General features: G+C 44.0%; 1 protein-coding gene across 3 annotated transcripts in view; it reads left to right on the forward strand.

Moving 5' to 3' along the window:
• The first annotated feature begins 10,448 nt into the window (after positions 1–10,448).
• The window catches only part of SALL3 (spalt like transcription factor 3), a 24,971-nt gene continuing 12,878 nt past the window's right edge, over positions 10,449–22,541 (forward strand). For all 3 annotated transcript variants that reach the window (XM_081873583.1, XM_081873584.1, XM_081873585.1), the window contains exon 1: positions 10,449–10,595. In XM_081873583.1, coding sequence (XP_081729709.1) covers positions 10,517–10,595 — 79 coding nt within the window. In that variant the 5' untranslated portion in view covers positions 10,449–10,516. The remainder of the gene's footprint in view (positions 10,596–22,541) is intronic.

Consider the following 22,541-nt stretch of genomic DNA (forward strand, 5'->3'; position numbering starts at 1 on the left):
CCTCAAGCCTGCTGACTTCTTCCTCTTTATGCATGGATGTTGCCGTTTTAGCTACAATAAGAATCACCACTTGGATAATAAGTATAGAATACAATGGCTTCTATCATGCATATGCTTCAGAAAATGTAGTCATAAGATCATGCTTATTTGTTTTACATTTTATTCTATTTTTATTTAGATTTGACAGCAGATAAATACACTGTCACACAAGAATGAATACAATACAGCCAGGGCACATTTGGTACAAATGTTACATTCCTAAAAATTAGAAGTTCTGTCTTAACAGCCAGGCAGGATAGAAGATACGAAAAAGGAAAGGAAAAAGAACCTAAGTGTTTACTAATCAAGGTGCTGCCTGTAAGTAAACAGAGTAATCTAATTTGCAAGTAGGTGACCTATATGTCTGGACATAGCTGATTATTTATTTAACTAATCAAATTATATTGTGTCATTTGATGAGAGGATGTTCACACCGCTGACACAATGTTGTTACTTTTTTTACCAGATAAGGTGAATTGATTCTAATCTATATTACCTTTGTTAGTCATCAACTCTTACACCTTAGCTCTGCCCAAGGGAAGCATGGATGTATTTTGCAAAATTCAATAGCACACAGCATTAGGTCATAGTGGAGAGAAAACACACTGTTGAACAAAAACGGCACCACTTGATCAGCTTTGTCGACATACCAGCAGTTCAAGGGCCAGTGGAATTTTCAGTCTCCACTCGCAGATAAACAGCGCAAGAGGCACTTACAGAATTCTGTATATGTGCCTGCCCATGCGCCTATGTGCGCAGTCACATTAAAACTGAATGTGCATCCTTATCTAGAAAAGGACAACACAAAGAATCCGCTTAGAATCCATCTATTCTTCCTGCATCCAAAAACTTGAAATTTGTCAAATGTGTGTGCATGCATGCATGTTTTTCATTCAATGTACTTTCTCTGTGCATAGCATTATGAATTTGACATCCCAGTGACCTACAGTACAGAACATGCAGTAAAGTTTTATTCTATTTCACTGCGAACCTTGAACAAATCTTGGGGCAGCATCAACAAGCAAAAACTTGGAAGGGTAAATTCCACTCAAGTAAGTATGGGAGAGAGAAAGAGACAGATCTGCATATATAATGAGCTGGTGGCCTATGCTTGGAAAAAAAAGGAAGAGAATTTGGCCTCTAGGTGTGCTGCTTGCAGGTGACTGAATGACAAGAAACTCTGTGTGTGGAAAAGAGGCTTGTACACATGCGTGATCCAGCCAGCCCTGTAAGCGTTTGACAGACTGTCAGATCTGGACTGAAACACTAAGGCATACTCACTAAGAAGTTCCAGTAAATAAACTCGGTGGGACTTAGATGTAAACATTGTTTGGGATGTTTTGTTTAGAGAGAAAGAGACTGACAAAACTACCCAGTAATGTTATTCAAAGATTAATGGGAGTTGGAAGGAAGGTTTGGGTTTGTAGCACAGAGCTGGAAGATAGCCTTCCTCCCTAGACCCCCAACCACGGAATACTGTTTTCGGGCCCTCTCCATCTTGAAAGACGTTTACACGATATATAAGGTGATGAGATAGGCTCGGAGCTAAATCTCCTGCGCCTCTGTGAATCATTCGCAATCGCTGGGATCCTTCATTCTACCCACTTACCTGGGAAGAACCTCCCGCCCCCAATTCTATGGGGCTTACTTCTGCCTATGAAGTAACCAGCAGCCACTACCCCTTAGCGTTACATAGAAGCATCTTTACTAAATAAATAAATAAATAAATCCTGGGGGCCCGATCCTGTCTTTCCTCCCTTTTCTGCCCCCTGATCTCCGGGGAGGTGAGGGGGGGGCTCACCAAAGGGGGGTGGGGGTCGTCGTGGGTCTCCGCAGGCCGCAGACAGCCAAGCAGCTCTGCGAAGTTGGCCAGGAAGTTGGTGGCGAGGAGGAGGAGCGGGCCGGCCGGCTGGGTCGCCGAGTAGCCGGAGGGGAGGGCGCGCTTCCCGCGGCTGCAGAGGCAAAGGCAACGTCGGGCGGGGACGGAGGCAGAGGCAGACGAGGGAGCGAGCCCTTGGAGAGGAAAGGGAGCCGGGGGAGAGAGAGAGAGAGACGCGGGCAGGCAGGCAGGCAGGAGGGACGCAGCAGGACAAGGCGGCTGCTTGCCAGAGGAGCGCTTCCTTGGCGGGCGAGAAGGGAAGGCGGCGGAGTGGCGGAAGGGGATAGAGATAGATAGATAGATAGATAGATAGATAGATAGATAGATAGATAGATAGATAGATAGATCCGGTGTTTAGAAGCGCCGCAGGCCGATCCAAGTCTCTCTCTCTCTCCCTCCCCACCTCGCCCTTCTTCTTCATAGGGTTCCCGTGTCCGCGCCCTCCTTCCCAGTCTCAGGTTTTCAGCCGCGTCCTTTCACGCTTCCAGGTCGGAAGCAAGATCGCGGCGGGTGTGTGGGCGCGTAACCTGCCGCGACTCGCTCGCCTGCTTCCGGGTCTTAATTCCGCAACAGACCAAGACCATTCAGAGGAAAAGGCCTCCTCACCACCGCCTTGCCATTTCTGGAGGGCAAGATCTGACCTTGGGGGTGGGGGTGGGGGGTGGGAGGCACGATCACTTCTATTCCTATTTGTTTAAAGGTGGGGGAGGACTAGTTTGGAAGAAGTTGTTTTGGTGTCCAGCTTTCTCATCTTTCCCTAGAAAGGTAGCTGGCCGAAAAGGAAGGGAACGTCTTGCCTCGCCCGCCCCCACCCTCCCGTCCCGCGCCAGGCAGCCCCCCCCCCCTTCCAACTCCTGTCTGGCCTGCAAGTGGCTGCTCAGCGTTAAAGCGAGCCTAACTAGCCCATTAACGACGAGCCACGTCCACTTTGCACGGAATGAAACCATTCCCACTCCCGATTGCTCCAAGAGGCATGACGTCCAACTTCCTATTTCTCTCTCTCTCTCTCTCTCCAGCGGCCCATTTTCTCTCGCATGCACACGAACGCAGAGACTGCGAACTGTCCGAATGCAGCAAAAGAACGGAAGGAAACGCCGGCGAGTTCCTGGGGAGTGAGGATGGTGGGGTCAGGGTGGAACCCACACGTGGCTTGGGCTCCCGGGCTCGCCTCTGCACGGTTGTCCATCCCCATTGACAACATCCCATAAGCTGCGGTCTTGACGTGACCCCCTCCGCCTCCCGAGCTGCATACCTGTCACCTAAAAGAGATTATTGATGGCTTTATAGAAATGAAGCCTGTCTGGAAAGGGAACCGAGAGGCTCATTGGGAAGAACAGCAGGGCGACGACAGGGTTGCTTTCTCCTGAAGAAGCAACCGCCAACAAACTTAGCGTTGTCAATAAGAATTGTCGCGCCTTTTGTTTTGCTCCTAACGTGCAGAACTTTCTGCGTCTGACTGGGCCGGAAAGAGGGGATGCTATCCTGGATAGGAAGTTTCGAAACTGACTCCCTGTGACATCCTTTAGTAGGGGGGTGCTTTTATCTATCCCCACTCCCCGCTTAATTTTCCTTTGCAAATAAAAAATATAAATTAAAGCGCTTTTCCTTTGCCTAATTTCTCCGCCTCCAACCCCACCGGTTCAGACGACACACAACCTCTTCCTCCTGCACCCCCTCCCTTTTCCTTTTCATCATCAGCAAATAAAGATTAGGAGGGCAGATTATAGAAAGCATTTTCCGTCCTCGGCTGATCTTTATTCCAGAGCTTTTGTGATGATATTGATGATGATGATGGCCAAGTGGACACTTTGATTTTTGTGTTTGGAGCTAGTTATAAAGAATCAATATTATATCAAGGGGCAACTTTCGTGATAAAGGACTTTAACCACTCTGGCTATTCATCATAAGTCTGTAGCAAGCAGATAGGTCAAAAGAAATTATATTGCACTAAAGAGTGTGTCTTCTTATCTCTCCCATACCAGGGGAATAAGGGACAAGCCGATCGATACAGTAGCTGCCGTATACTTCTTGCAATTATCAATAGCTGATTTCGTCTTTTGAGGCCTGTGCATCTATTAATACCAGCTAATAATAATCTTAAAGAAAAACCGTATCTGGAACTGAGAGAAAGCAAAGTTTCTTTCCTCTCTTTCTTACGCACGGGAGGGAGCCGGTTACACTCATAATCTGCTGAAATATAAATTGTACCTTACAAATAGATGTGTATAATCGTGCGTGTTTGGAGAGAGAGGAAGGGTGAGATTTGCGTGTTCGTGCGTGCTTGGGAGGGTGTGAGAGTGCGTGAAAATAAATAGCTGGGTTATGCGTCTATATAGATAACACATCTCCATGGTCATTTCGCTGGTGCCAATTTTGCAAATGTGTAGCCGGGAAGGTACACAACTACATAACAACGTATACAGTACCAGACAGATAACGATGGACGCTCGTTTTAGATGATATTTGCATATACAAAGCTGAGATCCTGAGCACAAAGAAGGCAGCCCCATTGAAAGCAGTGGGGTTTTTTAGTTTCATGTAAATTCGCTTCGTGGGGATTCTGGGCTAAATATGCCTTGTGGGGGCCATCACAGTTAGGCACCTCTCTCCTTCCTGTCTTCGCCTCTACTTGATCTGGGTGGTTTGTTGGTTTTTTTGTTTTTTTTAATGTGATGTGGAAATAAAGCATATCTCAGGACTGCCTGTTTTCTCACTGATCCTTTTACTAATCCCTTGGTTAATTGGGAGAAAGACCCAGGAACTGTGTCCAGTTGCTGTCTTAAGAGCACGGTCGGTTTCAGTCTGAGGACATCCTTGGGCAATATTCTAATGGTCAGGGGTCCCTTTACCTAAGCGCCGGGCAGGCTCTATAAATCCGTCAGGCAGAGATAGTTGCTCTCCCTCGTCCTTTCCTCTTCCACCAGCACCCTTCCAAAAAAAAAAAAAATTGTAACAGAAAAGAAACATCTTTATAATTGACATTTGACATGCTGTTTGGATTAGGCTGTGGTAGACCAAGCACAGATTTCCCTCTGATGGAAACATTTATCATCCTGATTGCTCTGGAGTGGCAGGTGGTGTTATCAATTACCTCTTCTTACCAATAATAATATTAATCTAGCAATATCTGCGCTCAAGTGCCGACGGAATTGCCAGCCGTTCTTTAAAGAGCGTCGCAGACGCGCGCGCGCGCGTGTGTTTTTTGGGGGGGAGGGGGTGTGAGGGGTGGGGAGCGAATTGAAACTTCCAACTAGGGGAGGGGAGATGGGGATTCAGGGTGGGCTGGGGACTACTAGCTGGAGGCTGAGGTTGCGATCCTCTTACATCCTTTACTCAGGAGTAAATCCCATTGAGCTCAATGGGGTGTGCTTCTGAGCAGACATGAATTAGAGGATTCTGTTAGAGGGGAACGAAAAGATAATGAACATTAAACTCCGTATAATGGACGCCCACACACACACACGCACGCACACACAAACCTGCAATCAGGAAATGTATTCTCTCTTTTTAGCATGTACCCGGAAAGTGTGAGCTCCACCTTCTCTGCACGTGAGTCTCTCTTTGAAGGTTTTCTCGGATTTGCGAGCCCCTGTCCGGAGTTATATAGATATGCATATACACACGGGAGATTAAACTCTTTACCCTTTTCCCTCTTGAGAAATCAATCTTGCAGATCAGATTCCTCTGCCACCCCTTCCCCACCAACCACCCAACCACCCCACTTCTCAAGGATACGAGTGAAAGGAAGCCTGCATAATTGTGTATCCCATTAATGTTATAACAAAATACAGTACTAATTGGAAAAATATTATTATCAAGCAGACAAAATGATTGCGTGCCTTCCTTTCAGATGAAAACACCATTGCGGAGGGAAGGGCAATTAACAAATTAGATTTAATTACAGGGGGAGGGGGGAAAGCAAGTTGGTATTTGATTATGCCCCCCCTCTCCACGCACCACCCACTATTATGTATTAAAATATTATAAGGTTTCTGTACTACCAGTAGGGCGAGGAGTAAAATGGCTGGAATTGTATCCACACGTTCTTGGTTTTTGGATTTATAGGCTATTATTATTTTAATATCTCGACGCTTGTGCTGTAATCCACACATAGATCAGTTAACTTGCTATGTAAAGTGCCTCTGTATATCGCCCCACGTTTTACTTCCTTTATTTCGGCTTGAAGCTTTTAGGATAGGGCTACAGAAAACTTTCTCACGTGACAGAGAAAGTGTTTGTAGAGAGAGTAGAATTGGTGCGGTTTCGATTCTTCACATCCTGATTGTTTCTCCCTTAAACTACAGCCCTCAGGGAGAAAGCGGAATCTCCAGAATTCGGAGCCACCGGATTTGACAAATGTCGGTCCTCTCTCCGCCGGATCGGGGGAAAGATTTTGGGGTGGGGGGTGGCAGCGCGCAATCAGGTGTGAAGTAAAGAGGATGAGCGACCCTTCCATTAAAGGCTTTCCTCTGGTGACCCACTTCCACACAGGCAGAGGAGGTAGGGGGAAAGTGTTGGTATTTTTTTGCCTTTAAAGCAAGAACTTTCAGAAGTCCTTCGACTCCCAGAATACACACACGCCCCTACCTATCTCCCCGCATTAAATAACCACCAACAACAACGTGTGTGTGTTTAAAACAAAACCGGAAAAGATGTGAGATGCAGTGCTATGCAAATACCGGAGATACAAATCTGGTAACGATGCCTTCTTAAGGCCGGCTGGTCATTAAACATCCCTAAGTGGCTCTTTCCCCCCCTTTTCGTTTCCCCCTTAGAGATCCTTTCCCATCCCACAAAATCTCTCGTAGTGTATGTGCTGGAGATTTTCAAGAAGCGAAAGTAAGCTTTTAGACAACTCTCATTCATGATATATATTTTTAAAAGAATATTTTATTTGAATCCACATACAAAAACCATGGTTTGGGATGGTGGGCAAGCTTCCGAGAAATTGCTTCGCAGGTGACGACCGGATTGAAACTGAAATTATATTTATATAGGCAGATATAGCTATCTAAATCTGGTCGGGTGAAGATGCTTTAGGTACATTTTCTTGGAAGGCACAGAAGATCCCTAGGCAGGCGCGAACTGGAAACGGAGCTCCCTCGGATCCAGCGGGCGTTTACTTTCAAGTAAATGTGCTTAGGATCCCAGCCAAACTAAATAACTGGCCTTTTGCACTTCTGAAGAAATGCCAACACGCCAAAAAGAAAAGGGAGATCTCGGACCCGCCTGGGTTTTAATTCCCGACCGGAAGGTTTCTATAGCAGCAGTCGCTGCCGGTCCCCTGGACCTATTCCTTTCTGCCCCACTTTTGCACATACGCAGGGGGTCCTGAAAAGGAGTCTACTTGTGGGGAAAACGTTCACACAACCCCCAACAAACTCCGATTCTCGCCGAGCTGCACCTCTCGTCCTTTCTCGTCTCCCCCTCCCCAGTTCTCTGCTGGCAGAGGACCCAGCCGAGCCGGCAAAACTTCCCAGCTGCTTTGAACCACTCCAAGTCTTCTTGGAGAGAAGTCAGAAAGGCAAACGAGGGAGAGAAGAAGCAGGAAGGCAAGGGAGAAAATAAATGAATAAGAGAAACTCAAAAGAAATAGCAAGAAAAAGTAAATAAAAGTCTCACGTTCACAGCATGTATACATCGCATTCGAAACACTTGGAATAGGGGGAGAATTAGCAGAAATTGGTCTCTGGGTTTGCTTTCGTGGTGTATAAAGTCTCGATCCAGGTGGAGGGTTGTTTTGGGGAAATCTATTCGTTTAGCCCTTTCCGGTTTTTGTTTTGTTTTTAGTTCAAAAACTTCGACTATTAAAAACGATGCGAAAAGGTGTAGTTTTAGTGTTTTAGAGGGGGAGAGAATGAGAAAAAATTCAGATTGCTGGAAGAGATTGAGAAAAGAAATTAAATCAGATTGCCGGGATTGTCTAAACTTTTTTTGTTGTGTTATGTTTCGCAACAAACGGAACAGAAAGGGAAGAGAAGCCGGCGCAACGGAGGAGAAGCGCTCGGTAGGAACGGCGCTGGTTCCGCTGAAGGCAGCGTGGAAAAGTTTCCCTAACAAGCGCTGTTTCCCCAAGAGAAGCCGAGCTGTGGATGTCCTTAAAGGCTGAGGATGGAGGGATTACGCGAAAGGAGGGGGCCTAATGCTAGAGAGAGAGGGGAGGAAGTGGAGGAAAGCCCTTTCCCCCAAATCGCCCGCGCCTCTCCTTTCCCCCGTTTCCGCAAGGTGGGCGCCTGCAAGCCCGAGACCAAAGACTTTGCCGGAGGTGATACGGAGCCCAAAAGCAGCAGCAGCGAAATCTAGCTGTGATGGCAAAACTTGGGGGGGGGGGAGAGAGAGAGTCAGTGCGGGAAATGGAGAAGAAAACAAAACGAAAGGATGGCAGGAGGTTGATGCAAAGGTTGGAGGAGGCGAGTAGGTCCGTGGGACATCCTAGCGGTGGGCGCCGTCGTGGGAAGTCTTTCGTGCCCAACTTGTGGCTGAGTTTCACACTTCGGGGTGGATCCGGAGCGGAGCGCCCAGCCCCACGCCCCCCACCCCCGGTCGCGAAGCAGGACTGGAATTGAGAAACTGGGAGGAAATCCCAGGAGAGAATCGAGGGGGGGGGAGAGGGGATTCCTCTCTCTTGGGGAAAACAAAAGAGAGGGAGAGAGGGAGTCTGGCGGGGGGGGGGGAGAAGCCACCGGTGTGGACAAGTGTTTGCTGCGGAGAGGCGCCCTCGGTGGCGTCCGGGAGCTGCTCGTCCGGCGTCGGCGGCGAGGGGGCAGCAGCAGGAAGGAGGAGGAGGCGGAGCCCCGCCGCCGCCGTTGCCGCTGCCGCTGCCCAACTTGAAAGTTTCTCTCCGCCGCAACCCGCGACGCCCTGGCGGCGCGCAGTCCTCCTTCTCCCGCGCAGGGGGAGGCATCGATTGGCGAGCGCCGGGTGCCAAGGCAGGCTGCCGCCCAATCGAGGAAAGTGCGAGGAGGAGGAGGAGGAGGAGGAAGAGGCGGGGGAGGCGGCCAGGGAATACCCACCTCCCCCGCGGCAGCCCAACCCTCGCTCCCCCTCCCAAGCCTCGCTGGGGGTCGCCGGTGGTGGGTTTTCCCCACCTTCCCCCCACCCCACCCCACCCCTTGCCGGCGACCAAGGATTTTCTCTCTCTCTCTCTGCAAACAAAACCGAGATCCTTTGGCACCGAGGGCGCAGCAACTCGGGAGAAGGGAGACGGGAGCAAGTGGGGAGGAGGAGGAGGAGCAGCGGCGGCGGCGGCGCCCCAAAGAGCGGGGAAGTCACACCGCAACCTGTGCTGGAGACGGAGAGAGAGGAGAGAACGGAAAACTTCCGAGCACCGGACAACAGGAAGTGGCCACCGGCGGCGATCTCACAGCAAAGGAGGCACCGGCCGAGCGGCTCTTGTGGGTCGGCGCGAGAGAAGAAGAAGAGAGAAGCTGCAAGACAAAGAAGGAGGGGGAGAAAAGGCGAGAGGTGAAAGACAAAACTCCCGAGTCCTCGAGCTGGGCTGCTCGACCCCCTCCCCGATCGCCAAACAACGCCCCCCTCCCCAGAGAAGCCGGAGTCAGCGCAGGCGGCCAGCGATCGCAGGAGGGAAAGAAACGCAGGACGAGGCAGCGAAGAACAGAAAACAAACACAGGCAAAAGTTGCTCGCTCGCTCTCTCTCGCTCTCTGTTTTGTTTATATCCCCCCGCCTCCTCTTTTCTTTTTTTATAAAAAGAATCTCTCGACAAAAAGACGCCGCAGCAGGAAGAAGAAAGAAACTTAAGGGCGATGCAGACTAACTTCTGGGTAAAGAGGAACCTGGAAAAAAGACACAGAGTGATGTAATTTTGTTTGAAAGGAAGGGGCGGAAAAGCCGCGAGAGAACATGCCCTCCCCGCAGCCGGGAAGCCGGGGCACCTAGGTGGTGTAAAGTGAATGCACACGCCGAGAGAGCGAGAGAGAGAGCCCCGTGCGGGGTGCGCGCTGCGCTGCGCTGCTGCTGCTGCTGCCGCCGCCCGTGTCCCCGCTTGCCGCCGCCGCCGCCGCCGCCGCTCCCTCTGCAGTCGGTGCCTCTCGCAGGAGGCGCTGCTGGTGCCGGGCAGACGCCTCCTTGGGCGGACAGAGGCGGCTAATTGCTGAGCGCCCTCCCTCATTTACATATGCAGCCCGAGCCCGCTGGAGCCGGGCCAATCCGCGCTCGCCCCCGGCATCATTAATCGCCATGCATTATTCACAATCATAATTACTGAGCCCCGTGCGCGAGGCGCGCAGCCGGACGCGCACCCAGCACAGACCCGCGGAGCCCCCGCCCGGCTCAGCCGCCGCCGCCGCCGCCGCCGCTACTTGCTCGGGCGCTTCGTGAGTTTGTCGCCGGGAAGGGGGGAGTTGCTGCTGCTGCTGCTGCTCTTAATTAATCGGCGCCGAAATCCGGAGGAAGGGGTGGCCCGCCCGACGCCGACGCCAACTCGACTTTCCCCTCGCCACCGAGTCCTCCTCCTCCTCCTCCCCCCCCCTACCTAATCGCCCCTCCACCACCCCCTCCCCCCCCACCACCCCAGCGCTCCACCTCTCGCCGATGTCTCTGCAAAAAGCAGGCACCAGAAGACGCCTCAGTTAGCAGCATGTCTCGGCGAAAGCAAGCCAAGCCCCAGCATCTCAGATCGGACGAGGAGCTGCCAGCCGAGGTGCTTTCGGAGCAGGGTAAGCCAGAGGGCGCAGCAGCCCCGGGGCTGGGGAGGGCTGGGCGCTTCCTGAGCCTGGGCTTTCTTCGGGGAGAGCTCAGCCTAGAAACCAGCCCGCCGCCCGCCCCCCTCCTGGCGAAGCGGGAGGCGGCAGAAAGTGCAGCCGGCGTCGGGTCGGGCAGGAAAGTTCAGCCGCTCGGCCCAAGTTTCTTCCGGCTTCCCTCCCTCCCTCCCTCCGCCTCCACCTTGCCGAGCTTCCCTCCCTTCCCTGGCTGGCCCTGTGGCGTGCGCCCGGCCGCTTGAATTATGGCTGGGCTTCGGAGGGAGACGCTTCGACGGAGCGGTGGGGGGGGGGGCGAGCGGGCAGAGCCCCCCCCCCCCGCCCAGCCCAGGCTCGCCTTCTCGCCGCCTCTCCCCCTCGGGGTTCACGATGGGGAGTTTGGGACGGAAGAAACCCAGCCGCTTTCTCCAAAGCGAAAAGTGAATCAGAGCTTTTTCCACCCCGTTTTGACCAAGCCGCCGAGGCTGCAAACTACAGATTTGGGGCTCCGCTGGTGGAACCGCCCGAAAGCGGCCCTGACGGCGGCCGCTGTCGCGTCCCCCTTGGCAACAAATAAACCCCACGAGGCCTCTGTGTGTGGATGGAGGGGGAGGGGGGAAACCCCATCTCTCTCTCCCCCCCCCGGTCCTAACCGTGTTTTACTCTGAAGTAAGCCCCTCCGTTTCGCCCTTGGGAACTCGTGGGCGAGAGGGGGCTTCGTCGAGGCCCCCGAGGCTCCTCCCTCCGACGCCCCGAGAAGGTGGCCAGGCCCAGGGCTTGGGAGAAGATCGCGCTCTGTGCCTGTGACTGCCTGCGGCTTCCTTCAAAGGAACAGGCCGAGGCGAGAGGGGCGGGTGGTGGTGGTGGTGGTTCCTTTCTGGAGAGGGTCAGAGGGAGAAGATGGCTCTCCTGGGCGTGAGGGAGGCAGGCCTGAGGTGGATAAGTAGGTCTCTACTCCCGCCTTCCCTTCCCTTGCCATCTCTATTGCCATGAAGATGTCCATGGCGTCGAGGTTGGAGTAGGAATTGCCATCTTCTTTCCCCCCTCCTCACAAGGTTGGAAAAGGGGTTTCTTTGGGCCCCGCGTGCCAAAGGGCGCACTCAGCCTTGCCCAAAGTGCTAGTGAAACAAGTAGCCCCCGGTTTCCAAATCTCTGTGGTTTGCAGCTGGTCAAACTTATTTTCTGGAGCTGTCATTTCCGAATGTGTTAGGATCACTTTGTGACTATATTCACCGTGTGGCGCTGAAAAAATTTGCCACTTCTTTTTTTTTTTCTGGCGGGGAAGACAAAATCCACTAGGAAGTTTTTCAATCCTTTCCCTCATAAAGTTATCGCCTGCATTTCCAGCGTAATCAGGAAAAATCGTGGTTGGAAATAAATGTCTTCCCCTCCCTGCTGACCATAATTACTTCATCCAGCCTTCTTCCTTTTTTTTTTGCCCAAGAAAAAACACATCTTGGGAAAGGAGTTTGTTCTGAGGGGGAAGAAGAAGTTGGCAACAAAGGATTTTTCACTATTTTAAATAAAGTTTGCAGCCTTGAAGCTTAGGGCAGTGTGGCTTGGTTTCGTAAGCATATGCTAGATTGCCAAATGCTCAGGGCTCCCATTCCTACCATCTCCTTTTCCTAAAAGGACTCCAAAAAGAGAAGTGGAAGGGGTTGGCTGCTGCAGCTAGTAATGTGAAAAGCTTCTTGGGTAATGGCAATAATGGATAGGCAGCGAAACAAGTTCCCTGGGTCACAGCAGAAGTATAAAATTACACATTTCTTGTTTTGTTATTAACACTTCCTTTGGTTTCAAAATACTTCACTGTAGGCAAATCAGCATTTCTTTAATAAAGATACAGCATTGTTATTTAAATCTGTAGTGGTTTGGGAGGGTCCTTGATTTAAGAATTTAGACAACACTGAATATTTTTAAAAGTTAACGAGGGGGAAAAAAGTGCCTCATTATGGTACTTCTGGTGAGTTAATAAATTGAAGAAAATTGTTCAGCTTGGAGGGTTTTTCTTTTGGGGGGGGGTGTTGCTTAGCATCTCTTATCTATGTAGCCATGTCACCCAAGATTAGAACAGGAGATATGTTAAAAAGAAACGCTTGCATATGGTGTGTAGATTAAGAACAAAGAATCTTTTTGTCATGGAAATGTTTTTTTCTCTTTTTTTCTTTTTTGGGGTTTTGTTTTGTTTACTTCATCACATAGAATTTCTCACACTTGGTTTGTTTTGTATTGCCCTCAATGACTACATGATCAAATGAATGGATTTATTTCTGCCGAATGAGAAAGACAGTCTTTCCATCAAAAGGACTACATTGCATCCCAGTGAGGAATTTTAAAAGCGTTATTATTGTGGTCCTTGAATAGCTCAAAATCGGCTTTCACAGCAGCCCTTAAAATGCAACAGTGTAAATACTTCTCTGCTTTAGAATGTTGTAATCAGAATGTTCTATGTCCCTTTTTAATATATCTTAATTCATAGAGTAAAACATTATTGTAAGGGAGTAGTAAGGAGCTGAAGTAGTCCTGCTTGCATGTTGCACTTTCATTTTCAGAAACGTGAATATAGGGAGGTATATAAACTGCTGTATGTTTAGGAACATGAGTTTGGTGCTCATCATTTACACATTTTTTACAATTAAGTATTTTTTCTCTTTAAAGGCTCATAAGAGTTCAAACGTATCTTATAAAGTCAGCTCTCATCATTGTAGTTTACAGTTAAAGTCAAGGCATTGCCACAGTTCCTGGCTCTTGTTTTGCAACAGGCCAAAAACTAGCTCTCACCATTTATAGCACGCAAAAAGAACACTTGCAGCATTTCCCCCCCACAAAAAAATACTCTATAATCTAAATATATTTCAACCTTCATTCTCATTAGTATTTTTAACTACTTAGTCTTTTATATAACATAACTGCTTAATCTGCTGCTAAGTCTATAAAGCTTGCCTGAATCATATATGTGTATGTGTATATATATACACATACACACACATACACATACATAGAATCACATTTAATGTTGCATTTGAAGACTACTTTCATTAAGGAAAACTATTAAGGGTTAATGCTCCTTTTTCTGGCAGATATTATGTTACACAGTAGCAAAAAGAAACCTGACAGTTTGACAGAGTGGAAGATAAACATTAGGCCATATTTAAAGTTATACGAAGGCCAGTCAATTTAGGTGGCAGTGTTACAATAGGAAGTTTTAGCAATACAATAAATAATTGTTGAAGTCAGCTTGAACTACAGTACAGTGCAACTTTATTTCACAAAGCAGAGCCTTCTCAGAAGTATGAAAACCACTCAGAATATCGCAAAGTGATATTTTGAAACGTTTGTTGTGGGAAAGATAGTTTTGGCAATTTGGAGAACGAATGCTTGCATGCAGCAATTAATTAGAATCTGTATAGCGGTTTATGCTGACAAGTAGTGAATGAAAGGTATTTATGCACTAAACGTTTTAAAGGGTGCCATATTGAAAGAAATGGTCATTATAAAGAGTAGCACAATAACTGAAGGAGTTGTTATAAAACCCAATATGGTGAATTTGCTGTTCTCTATGCTGAATGAGTTTAATCTCAAATATCAGGAGACTTTACATCCCCAGTTAAATGATTATCTCTAAATCAACAGATTACTAGCATTACAGAACAGTCTTGTTTTGTTGCAGCAAATGGGAATGTTGCACACACTTTAACCCAAATGCAGTGACAGTGTTGAAGAGGGGGGAACCCTAAGCATATTCTAGTGGATGATAACTGATCAGAGATGGCCTTAAAAATAATTATTAGAAGAAATTTCGAGAATGTATTTTGTACCTTTTAAGGTAACAGTAATTATTGCTTAGCTTACGTTTATTAGGAACCAACTCTTACAGTAATGTTACATGGCTAACAAAAATACATTTGTATTGTGCTTCATATATATATTTGTCATACATTGATATTATTGCTCTTCAAATTCTGCTCATAATTTTGATACATTTGAAATAGATACAGTAATATATATGTCCAGACAGACAGATATAGGCTTACCTTTAGTAATATAAATATTTTGGCTCACTTCAGTACTGTATTAGACATTTGGGGTTGTTGTTTTTTCTTGCCCTCAGTTCATTGTAATATAGCCAGTTATTTTGTAGATGTGGGTCTGTAGCATACTTGCTAATGTCCATTAAAATTATGTAGATAAAGAAGTGTGGGTATTACGTTATACTGTTCTGTAACATGTAATACTCTTAAGAGCATTAGAAGTAACAGTAAGCCCTGAATTAAATATGAAATTGTGTGACTTTTTCCAAGCTTTCTACTTCAAATAATAATTAGGTCATTGGTTTGTTTGTTTTCCAGTTTAAAAATAAGCCTTTACAAGATTTGCTGATTAACTGTTGGCATGAGGAAAGACAATTAACTTATTTTGCTTGTACTTGTAGGCTTATAGATGGCTGCATTATAATAATTTCATTCCTATTTTATATCTATTCAAAGACCCCTCGAAAAGCATGGTTTAATAGCAGAAATTAATTTTACTAGTTTATTATTTTAGTATGCAAATGATAAAGCAGACTAAAAAGTCTCAAATTCTTTTGTGTTATTAATCCCAGATATGGCTCCTTAAGGAGGCAGTGAAACATATGCCTTTCATGAATAAGAAACATTTAATTTTATTTGAAAAATCATTACAATCAGCTCTGTGCAATTAATATAAGCTGGATGTTCATATTTGAATGCTGATCACTTTTCTAGCCAAAATGTTGGTTTTTTAAGGATCTTATATATTCTTAAAGCAGCTACTTATAGTTTCTTAACACACTAATATTCTGAAATTCGAATCAGCCTAAATAAAATTGTGTGCGTCTTCCATTTAAACATAGGATTATAAGATTTGGTTTGTTAACTGAATGCCAAAACCACACTAGCATGTCTAGTAAGCATTTTTTTTTTTTTTTAAAGGGGGGGCAGGATCCATTCAGCTTTGGATAATAAAACAGATGTGCTAGGATGTTGAATAGTTTCTGTCATATTTTGAACTATATATAATAGGAGGTGAAAAATTGAAAACACTGAAATGATACATTTTAGGTGCAAAATAACACAGCATGCTTTTACAAATGGTGAAGGTTCAGTTAAAAATAGCTTCAAGAGTAAGCAATAGATAGATTCAAAATTATTCTCACCTAATAGTGCAAAATGTCTGCTGCAGTTACATTTTTATATGAATCATTTCACTTCTTTTACTTTACTTTAAATATTTGTATCGAATAAGTAGTTTGGATGGAGTTGTTGAGAGTGCTTTCTAGGAAAATGAACTTAAGCAGTGGAAAGGAAACGAGCTGTGCATACATAGTCTCCTCCTAAACTTGTTTGAGAGTAGACCAGTTGAGATCCATGGGGTTTTTTTTAATCATAGAGCTGGATAGTTGCCAAAGGCAGTGACAAGTCATGTCACACAAGTACCGTAGAAAATATAAAATATCAATGGTTCTTTTTGTAAAATAAAAATACTTCATCATCAAAGAATACCATACTGTGGGTGATTCTTTTGTCTAATCATGAATGAATATGGCAGCAATACCTAAGCAGAACTCAAAAGCAGTTCTTATAAAAAAGTTTTGACTGCTGAGCTAAGGATAGAACAATATTTACCGATGAAAGACAATAGGAGGTCTGCATATTTTGCAAAGGAATGCTTTCCTCCTCCTTGTGTTGAAGATGTAGATATGTTATGTTTAGCATTCGAGACCACCCCCATTTTCTGTTTTCCGTGCTTTGGTGCTGAGTGTATTACGGAGTCCTTTTTTGTTTGTTGTCGGTGAAAAGGTGGGATTGCGTGGAGTGCCAGCAGGCTTTCCGATGGACTCTCCCTGAGGGTGGGTAGTTAGAAGTGCTTTGACAAGGTTTGCTGATTTAACCTTTGCCTGCTTTGCCCTGCCAGGGGTGGCCACTAGATGTCAAGCTCATAATACAATTAGTACATCTGTGCAGTTGACCTTGGCAGCGCGGCTTACCACTTGTTCTGTTAAGTGTTAACACCGACTCTGAGTGTTAACTAGAGATCCGTCTGAGTTTTTGCTACATTCTGTGCAGCTTATCAAATGCCCCATCTAGTTCGACACAAGTGTTTACAGTTCTAAATAAGTGGGGGGTGAGCCTTGTTTTATGTAGCTTTGAATTCCTTAATTAACCTTGCCAGAGCTGATGCAGTTTTATTTTGCTTAATCGAAGCGACTTTGTTGGTCATCCATCTCACTTTCTATGCATATTAATATTTCACAAGGATGATGGCAACTGACCCAATTGGTTTGTTAGTGGTTATATTACTTTATTTATATAGAATAGTTATCTGTGGAGAGCTAGATCGGTGAGATACCGTTATATTTCAAGGCTGGAGTTCAGGCCTGATACTGCAACCATGCACTTATGCAAATAGCTACGATGCTGTCAGCGTGGCAGGAGTAGATATGTTTCTACAGAAGGTTCTATGTTATCAAACTGGTATTCCGTTTCTCGTGCTCTCAAACTTGAAAGCGTCAAAATGGGTTAGATGTTAGCTTTTGTTTTGTGAACAGTATCTGAAGCTGGAAAGTCGCATTAAAAAGTGATCTCTTACATTTTTTAGACTCCTGTTATGCAGTATTTAATAATTCGTCACTTGATACACATCAGCAATTAAACCTTAATGTTGTATTAGCTCTTAATAAAAGTTTGTGTCACCTGTGTTTGGATGCTGGAAACATGAGCCAGCTCGCAACGAATTACAAATCCTGGTAAAACTGAATACGTGCAATATTTAAGCTTCGCCAGATCATTGTGCATCATTGCTTTCCTCCTGCTTCTAAAAATACACTGCTAACATTTTAATATATGATACTTACAGTTTTGCAGTTAGTCAAAACAAAATGTAAAGTGCTTGCTGTGTTCTTTATATGTGCAAAGAAATGCCCTAGCCTAGTGGCTGGCTGGATGTTGCATTTGTTTTAAGCAGAAAGCAGTTAGTGACTATGCCACAGGTGGCTGTTAAATAGTGAAATTTAGGCCACTGAATAGATCAAAATAAGTATACCGGGTCAACGCAAAGTTTTGCATAGCAAGAGTGCCCTCCACTGTTCACATTCATATTATCAGTTTATGTGGCCTGTGGAAAAAGGGTAGAAATTTTTCTATTGAGTGTGGAATTTCTTCTACGTTGTTAAACACAGTAGGGGTCTCTATTTGTCTCCTCCTGTTTCACAGCTAGGGATCAGTATGTGATAATTCATCTTTCTTTATGGGATTCAAAGCTATCATAAAAAGAGTTAAAAAGAATTAATTTGAGAGAAAATAAAAGTTATTTTTTAATGTGATGTTTATTTTAAGAGATAACATAGCTAAAGCGAAAGAGTAGTATTAATTATCTATAGTGAATGAATGATATTAGATGTTGATAGCTGTTCAGTTAAGGAACATGCACATTAAAAGATAACTGAACATTTATACTGACACAAAATAGATTTTGATAAGTAAAGTTATGTTTGAAAACACTGCAGAAAAATACTTTGTCATTCCGACAATCTGAATGGGTACAACCTGCCGATCTTTATTTGAGTAGCCATTGAGAATCAGAAAGTTTAATTAGTAGGAAAACTGGCTAATGCCCATAGTTTAAGGTATATTATACTTGCATGAGCCTGTTTTCCGTTTTAAAGCTTTTATTTTCATTGTATCTTCAAGTTTGCTAGTAAGGATTTTTTCCTTTGGGGAAAAATGAGTATTTCAAAATTAGTGTAAGATTTTTCATCATTTGTATGCTGAATGGATTCACTTTGTTACAATTCATTTATCACTTTGAATAGTGTAGAAATAATGCATAGTGAATTGAACTTAAATTATCCTCTTGAGTAGACTCACTGAGATCGGTGGGTCTTAAGTTAGTCATGACCAACTTACGTCTCATTGATTGTGAAGCATCTCCTCCATACATTACCATTTTTGAATCCACCCCAGTGTTTCTGTAGTTCCTTGGTTTACAACCAACAGCAGCTGAATAAGTCATGTAAAGCATATTAATGACAACAGTAAAAATATTTATCATACTACAAAAACAAATTACCCTGTTGATAACCAATGCCCATTGTGAAATTGGCATAAAAGTTTAAGATGCCGTGGGAAGCAAAATTAGCATTAAGAACAGGATTTCCTCAGAGAATACTATTTTAAATTGTATGTAAATTGTCATGGTCTGTGTAAATGATAATTGTAAAGGGTCTTGTTTGCAAAATTAGAATACGGAGACAAAGCTTACTCAGAGTTGAATAGTTTTCTGTGCCATTTATTTTAGGAAATACAGGAACATAAGCCAGACGGCCTTTCATGCCTGTACACATAAAAATATTTGAGAGCAGGTAGGGGAATAAGAAAAAGCAAAGTTGGCTCTTGAGGGTTAGAGAGCGTTGTCCTCAAAATTCAAACACTGCATGGCCAGCAGCGGCAAGTAAAAGCGGGTGTGACATTTGTTTCAGTACTACCCCTTGCAAATAGTGCATATTTTAGGTTTTTGGTTCTTCTTTATTCTTAACATGTAGGATTATTCCTTAATAATGGGAAAGCACACAGTCCCTGTTGCATTTCTGTTAGGCCCTTCTGATTCTAATGGAGAACTTGTACTACTTGCAAACTGCACTAATACAGCTTGCTCTAGTAGATGCTGGGACATGGTGTGCTAAACCTCTTTGTACGCAGGGGGAAATATGCCAAAATTGGGGGCACATTGGCTCCCTCCTTTGCTCCATCTCTCATCTCCCTCTCTGCAGAGATGTATATGAATTGCCTTCTACCTAAACGTTTGACCCTTAAAGGCAATTTGGTAGCTACTTATAGTAGTATTGCTCCATGCAGGTAACTGGAATTACTGGAGTACCAGTTTTCACTGACATTCCTTGTCTAGAACCCAGTCCACAATCCAGGCACCTTAGATTCTCATTGGCTTTAATCCAAATATTTTGACTGAACTATGGCTGTGGATTTGGCTGCGTATGACATGAATACAGATATATTCTCTCCACATCAACTCGTTGAATCTCTCACGTAGACCGAACCCAAACTAGTTTACAATCAGAATGTAAGAAACTTTCTCAGAATAAGCTAATCAAAAATTTGAGATGAAATAGTGCACTGTAAATTAACAGGTAATTTCAAAAGTATATTCCTGTTAATAGAAATAGACATCTTTTTGGCTTTTTTTAAATAAAAAGATAGGGTTGTGAGTACTGAATATGAGCAGATTTTAAACTTGTCCCAGAGAGACATGTATAAGCAGCATTTGAATGTTTAAGGCAAAAAATGTTGTTATGGGCTATTTCCATCAAAGACATGAGCAAATTCTTTTTAAAATTGATGGGAAAGGCAGGCTCCATGGGGATTTTGATTTGAATAATCAAAAAGCAGGAGAAAAAACTAAGTACAAACTGCATCACTGTGTAATACATTATTGCATTCTTTTATTTCTTGTTATAAATTTTCAGAACCCTCAATATGCCCTGTTCTTTTCTTTTGTACAATTTTTTTTGCAGATGATTGTTTCAGTGTAAAACAGTATTTATAGGTACGTCTCAATGGATTGACTAAAGATACATACTTTTAGATGATCGTGAAATTCATTAGAATGTGCAGAGTAAACTGCACATTATGATTCTAAACCTTTAATGAAAGTGAATTCTGTTAACCTTTTGTGGAACGTAAGTAGGGAATCCTTAGAATCATCTAATTTCTATAAACTGTCTGTGCTCCAAAATCGATGCACCTTTCCTGTTAGTGAGTTATTATGAATCACGAGAAACATTTCCAGTATTAAGAGCTTACTTCAGATGAAACTTTAATAAAAATCTTTTGAAAATTATGATGATTTTAAGAAGTATTGTAAAAAGCAGTTTTTAAAAAAATCAGTTTCATTATCTCTCATTTTAAATAGGTTTGAAGAAGCATCTCTCATTTTGGTGCCAGTAGACTAGAAATTAAAAGGTAAATACAGTCTCAGTAATAAGAGCACAACATGGAATTTAGTTTTCCATTCATTTCCTATTACCTAAGTGATTGGGTCAAAGGTAATCTGGAGAAATAATTGTAAAGTATCAGAATATGGATTTTAATTTTGGAAAGAGAAATAATTCTTTCTCAGACTTCGGAAAATATTATTTCATCGCATTGGTAAAATACTATTTTATCACATTGATATACTATTCCTCCACAAAGCTTAAGGATGTGTGCCTACAGCTCTTCCAATTTACCCTCAACAACCCTGTGAGTTAAGTTAGACTGAGGGAGAAAGAGTGACTTGTTGAAAGCTACCTTCTGTTCAGCTTTATGGCGGAGCAGAATTTATGTTTACACCTCTCTCATCCAACTCCGGTACTCTAAACCACTCTGGCTCTTTAAAAAATGGCCATATGAATTAGTTGCAAAATTCTCCTTTAAACACTATCTGTACTTCAACCCTAAACACATATACTGGGAACTTACTCCAATATGCATATGTCTAACATAATATAGAATTATGGTGACAATATGCTTCAGTTTAGACATTGGACCAAACCTTGGTTTGTGCCTGTAGTTGAGAACCATACAGTGGTGTGGAGCTGTTGCCTACTTTAATTTGCTCATCACTCCAGCCTCTAAGAGTAGTGACCTCTAGAGGTGGTTTTTCAATCCAGACATCACACCAAACCATAGCTAAGGGAAATCATTGAAGTCCTATTTCAGCTCAAAAGTTTCATATTCTTGTTTGTAGGCTATTCTCAAGCTGTGGATTGCCAATTGCAACATAGCACCAGCCATGGTTGAGCTTTCTTAACTATGTATCCGGGTTGGCAGGGGCTGAATCTTTTACCTTGTTCTCCAAACCTAATACGTATGGACTTATTGAACTGCCTTGGCCATATATATGGATATGAACTGTCACATATATTTGGCTAAGAGTGGTCTGAGAAAGAATTGGCCATTTGCAATATAAAGGATTCAAGCTTTTTCTGATGTATGACTGTGGAGTAAGTAGCTTAGGGAACAAAATGCTGGTTTAAATTGCTAGTAATCACTATCCCCAAATGTCCATTTGTTGAGTGGCCCAGAAAACTAAACAGCGAAGTGTGCAGTTATTTTCTCTGGCCTCCATAGTCTCATTACTTTAGAAAAATGAAAAATATGTATGAAGCATAGACACTAGTACAGTAATTGTAAAAAAGTTAATATGAAAAGTAAATATGTATTAGAATTGTAAGCTGAAGTAGATCAGCCTCTGAGTACTAATGCATTCTCCTTTTCTTAAGCTTTATAGTTAATACTGTTTTTAAGCTTTTATTATCATAGAAAGGATAGTTTTCTGAGGCTTAAATCTAAAAGTTCAGGGAATAGGATAAGGCTTGCATGAACCTTTGTGACTTTACTATTCTATTGTGCCCTGTTATCTTGTTTTATACTGATGCCATTAATAGCAAAGGGCAGAATCCAGTTTCACTTCATACGTACAAATTTGGTAAATTAGTGTTATAAATAAGGCAGAGATAGTGCTTAGGTTTTAAACAAATAAATTGTTTTACTTTTTAGTTCTATGACAATTTCACAATATACTGTACAGCGAGTAAACAACTTCGTAACTATCACTGGTTCATATTCTATACTTCTGTGAAGGCTCATTTGTATAGATTCCAATTTATAATGATGTTTGCCTAGTCAGTTTAGAGAAAATCAGCCCCCTCTCATTTCTAAGAGAAAAGTAATAGCAATAGTATCTGTTCCACAATGAAGCTGAAGGACAAATGCTACATTTTAATTATCTGACACAAAAATATCCACAGCACTCGCCTTCTGGTGTTCTGTTTCTAAACACTTCTGCACTTGTTTCAAAGCCGGTATCAGTGACATTAGGTGGTCTTATTTATTCCCAAGTAAATACATG

The sequence above is a fragment of the Podarcis erhardii genome (assembly GCF_964252035.2).
Source record: "Podarcis erhardii genome assembly, chromosome: 8".
Classification (NCBI taxonomy): domain Eukaryota; kingdom Metazoa; phylum Chordata; class Lepidosauria; order Squamata; family Lacertidae; genus Podarcis; species Podarcis erhardii.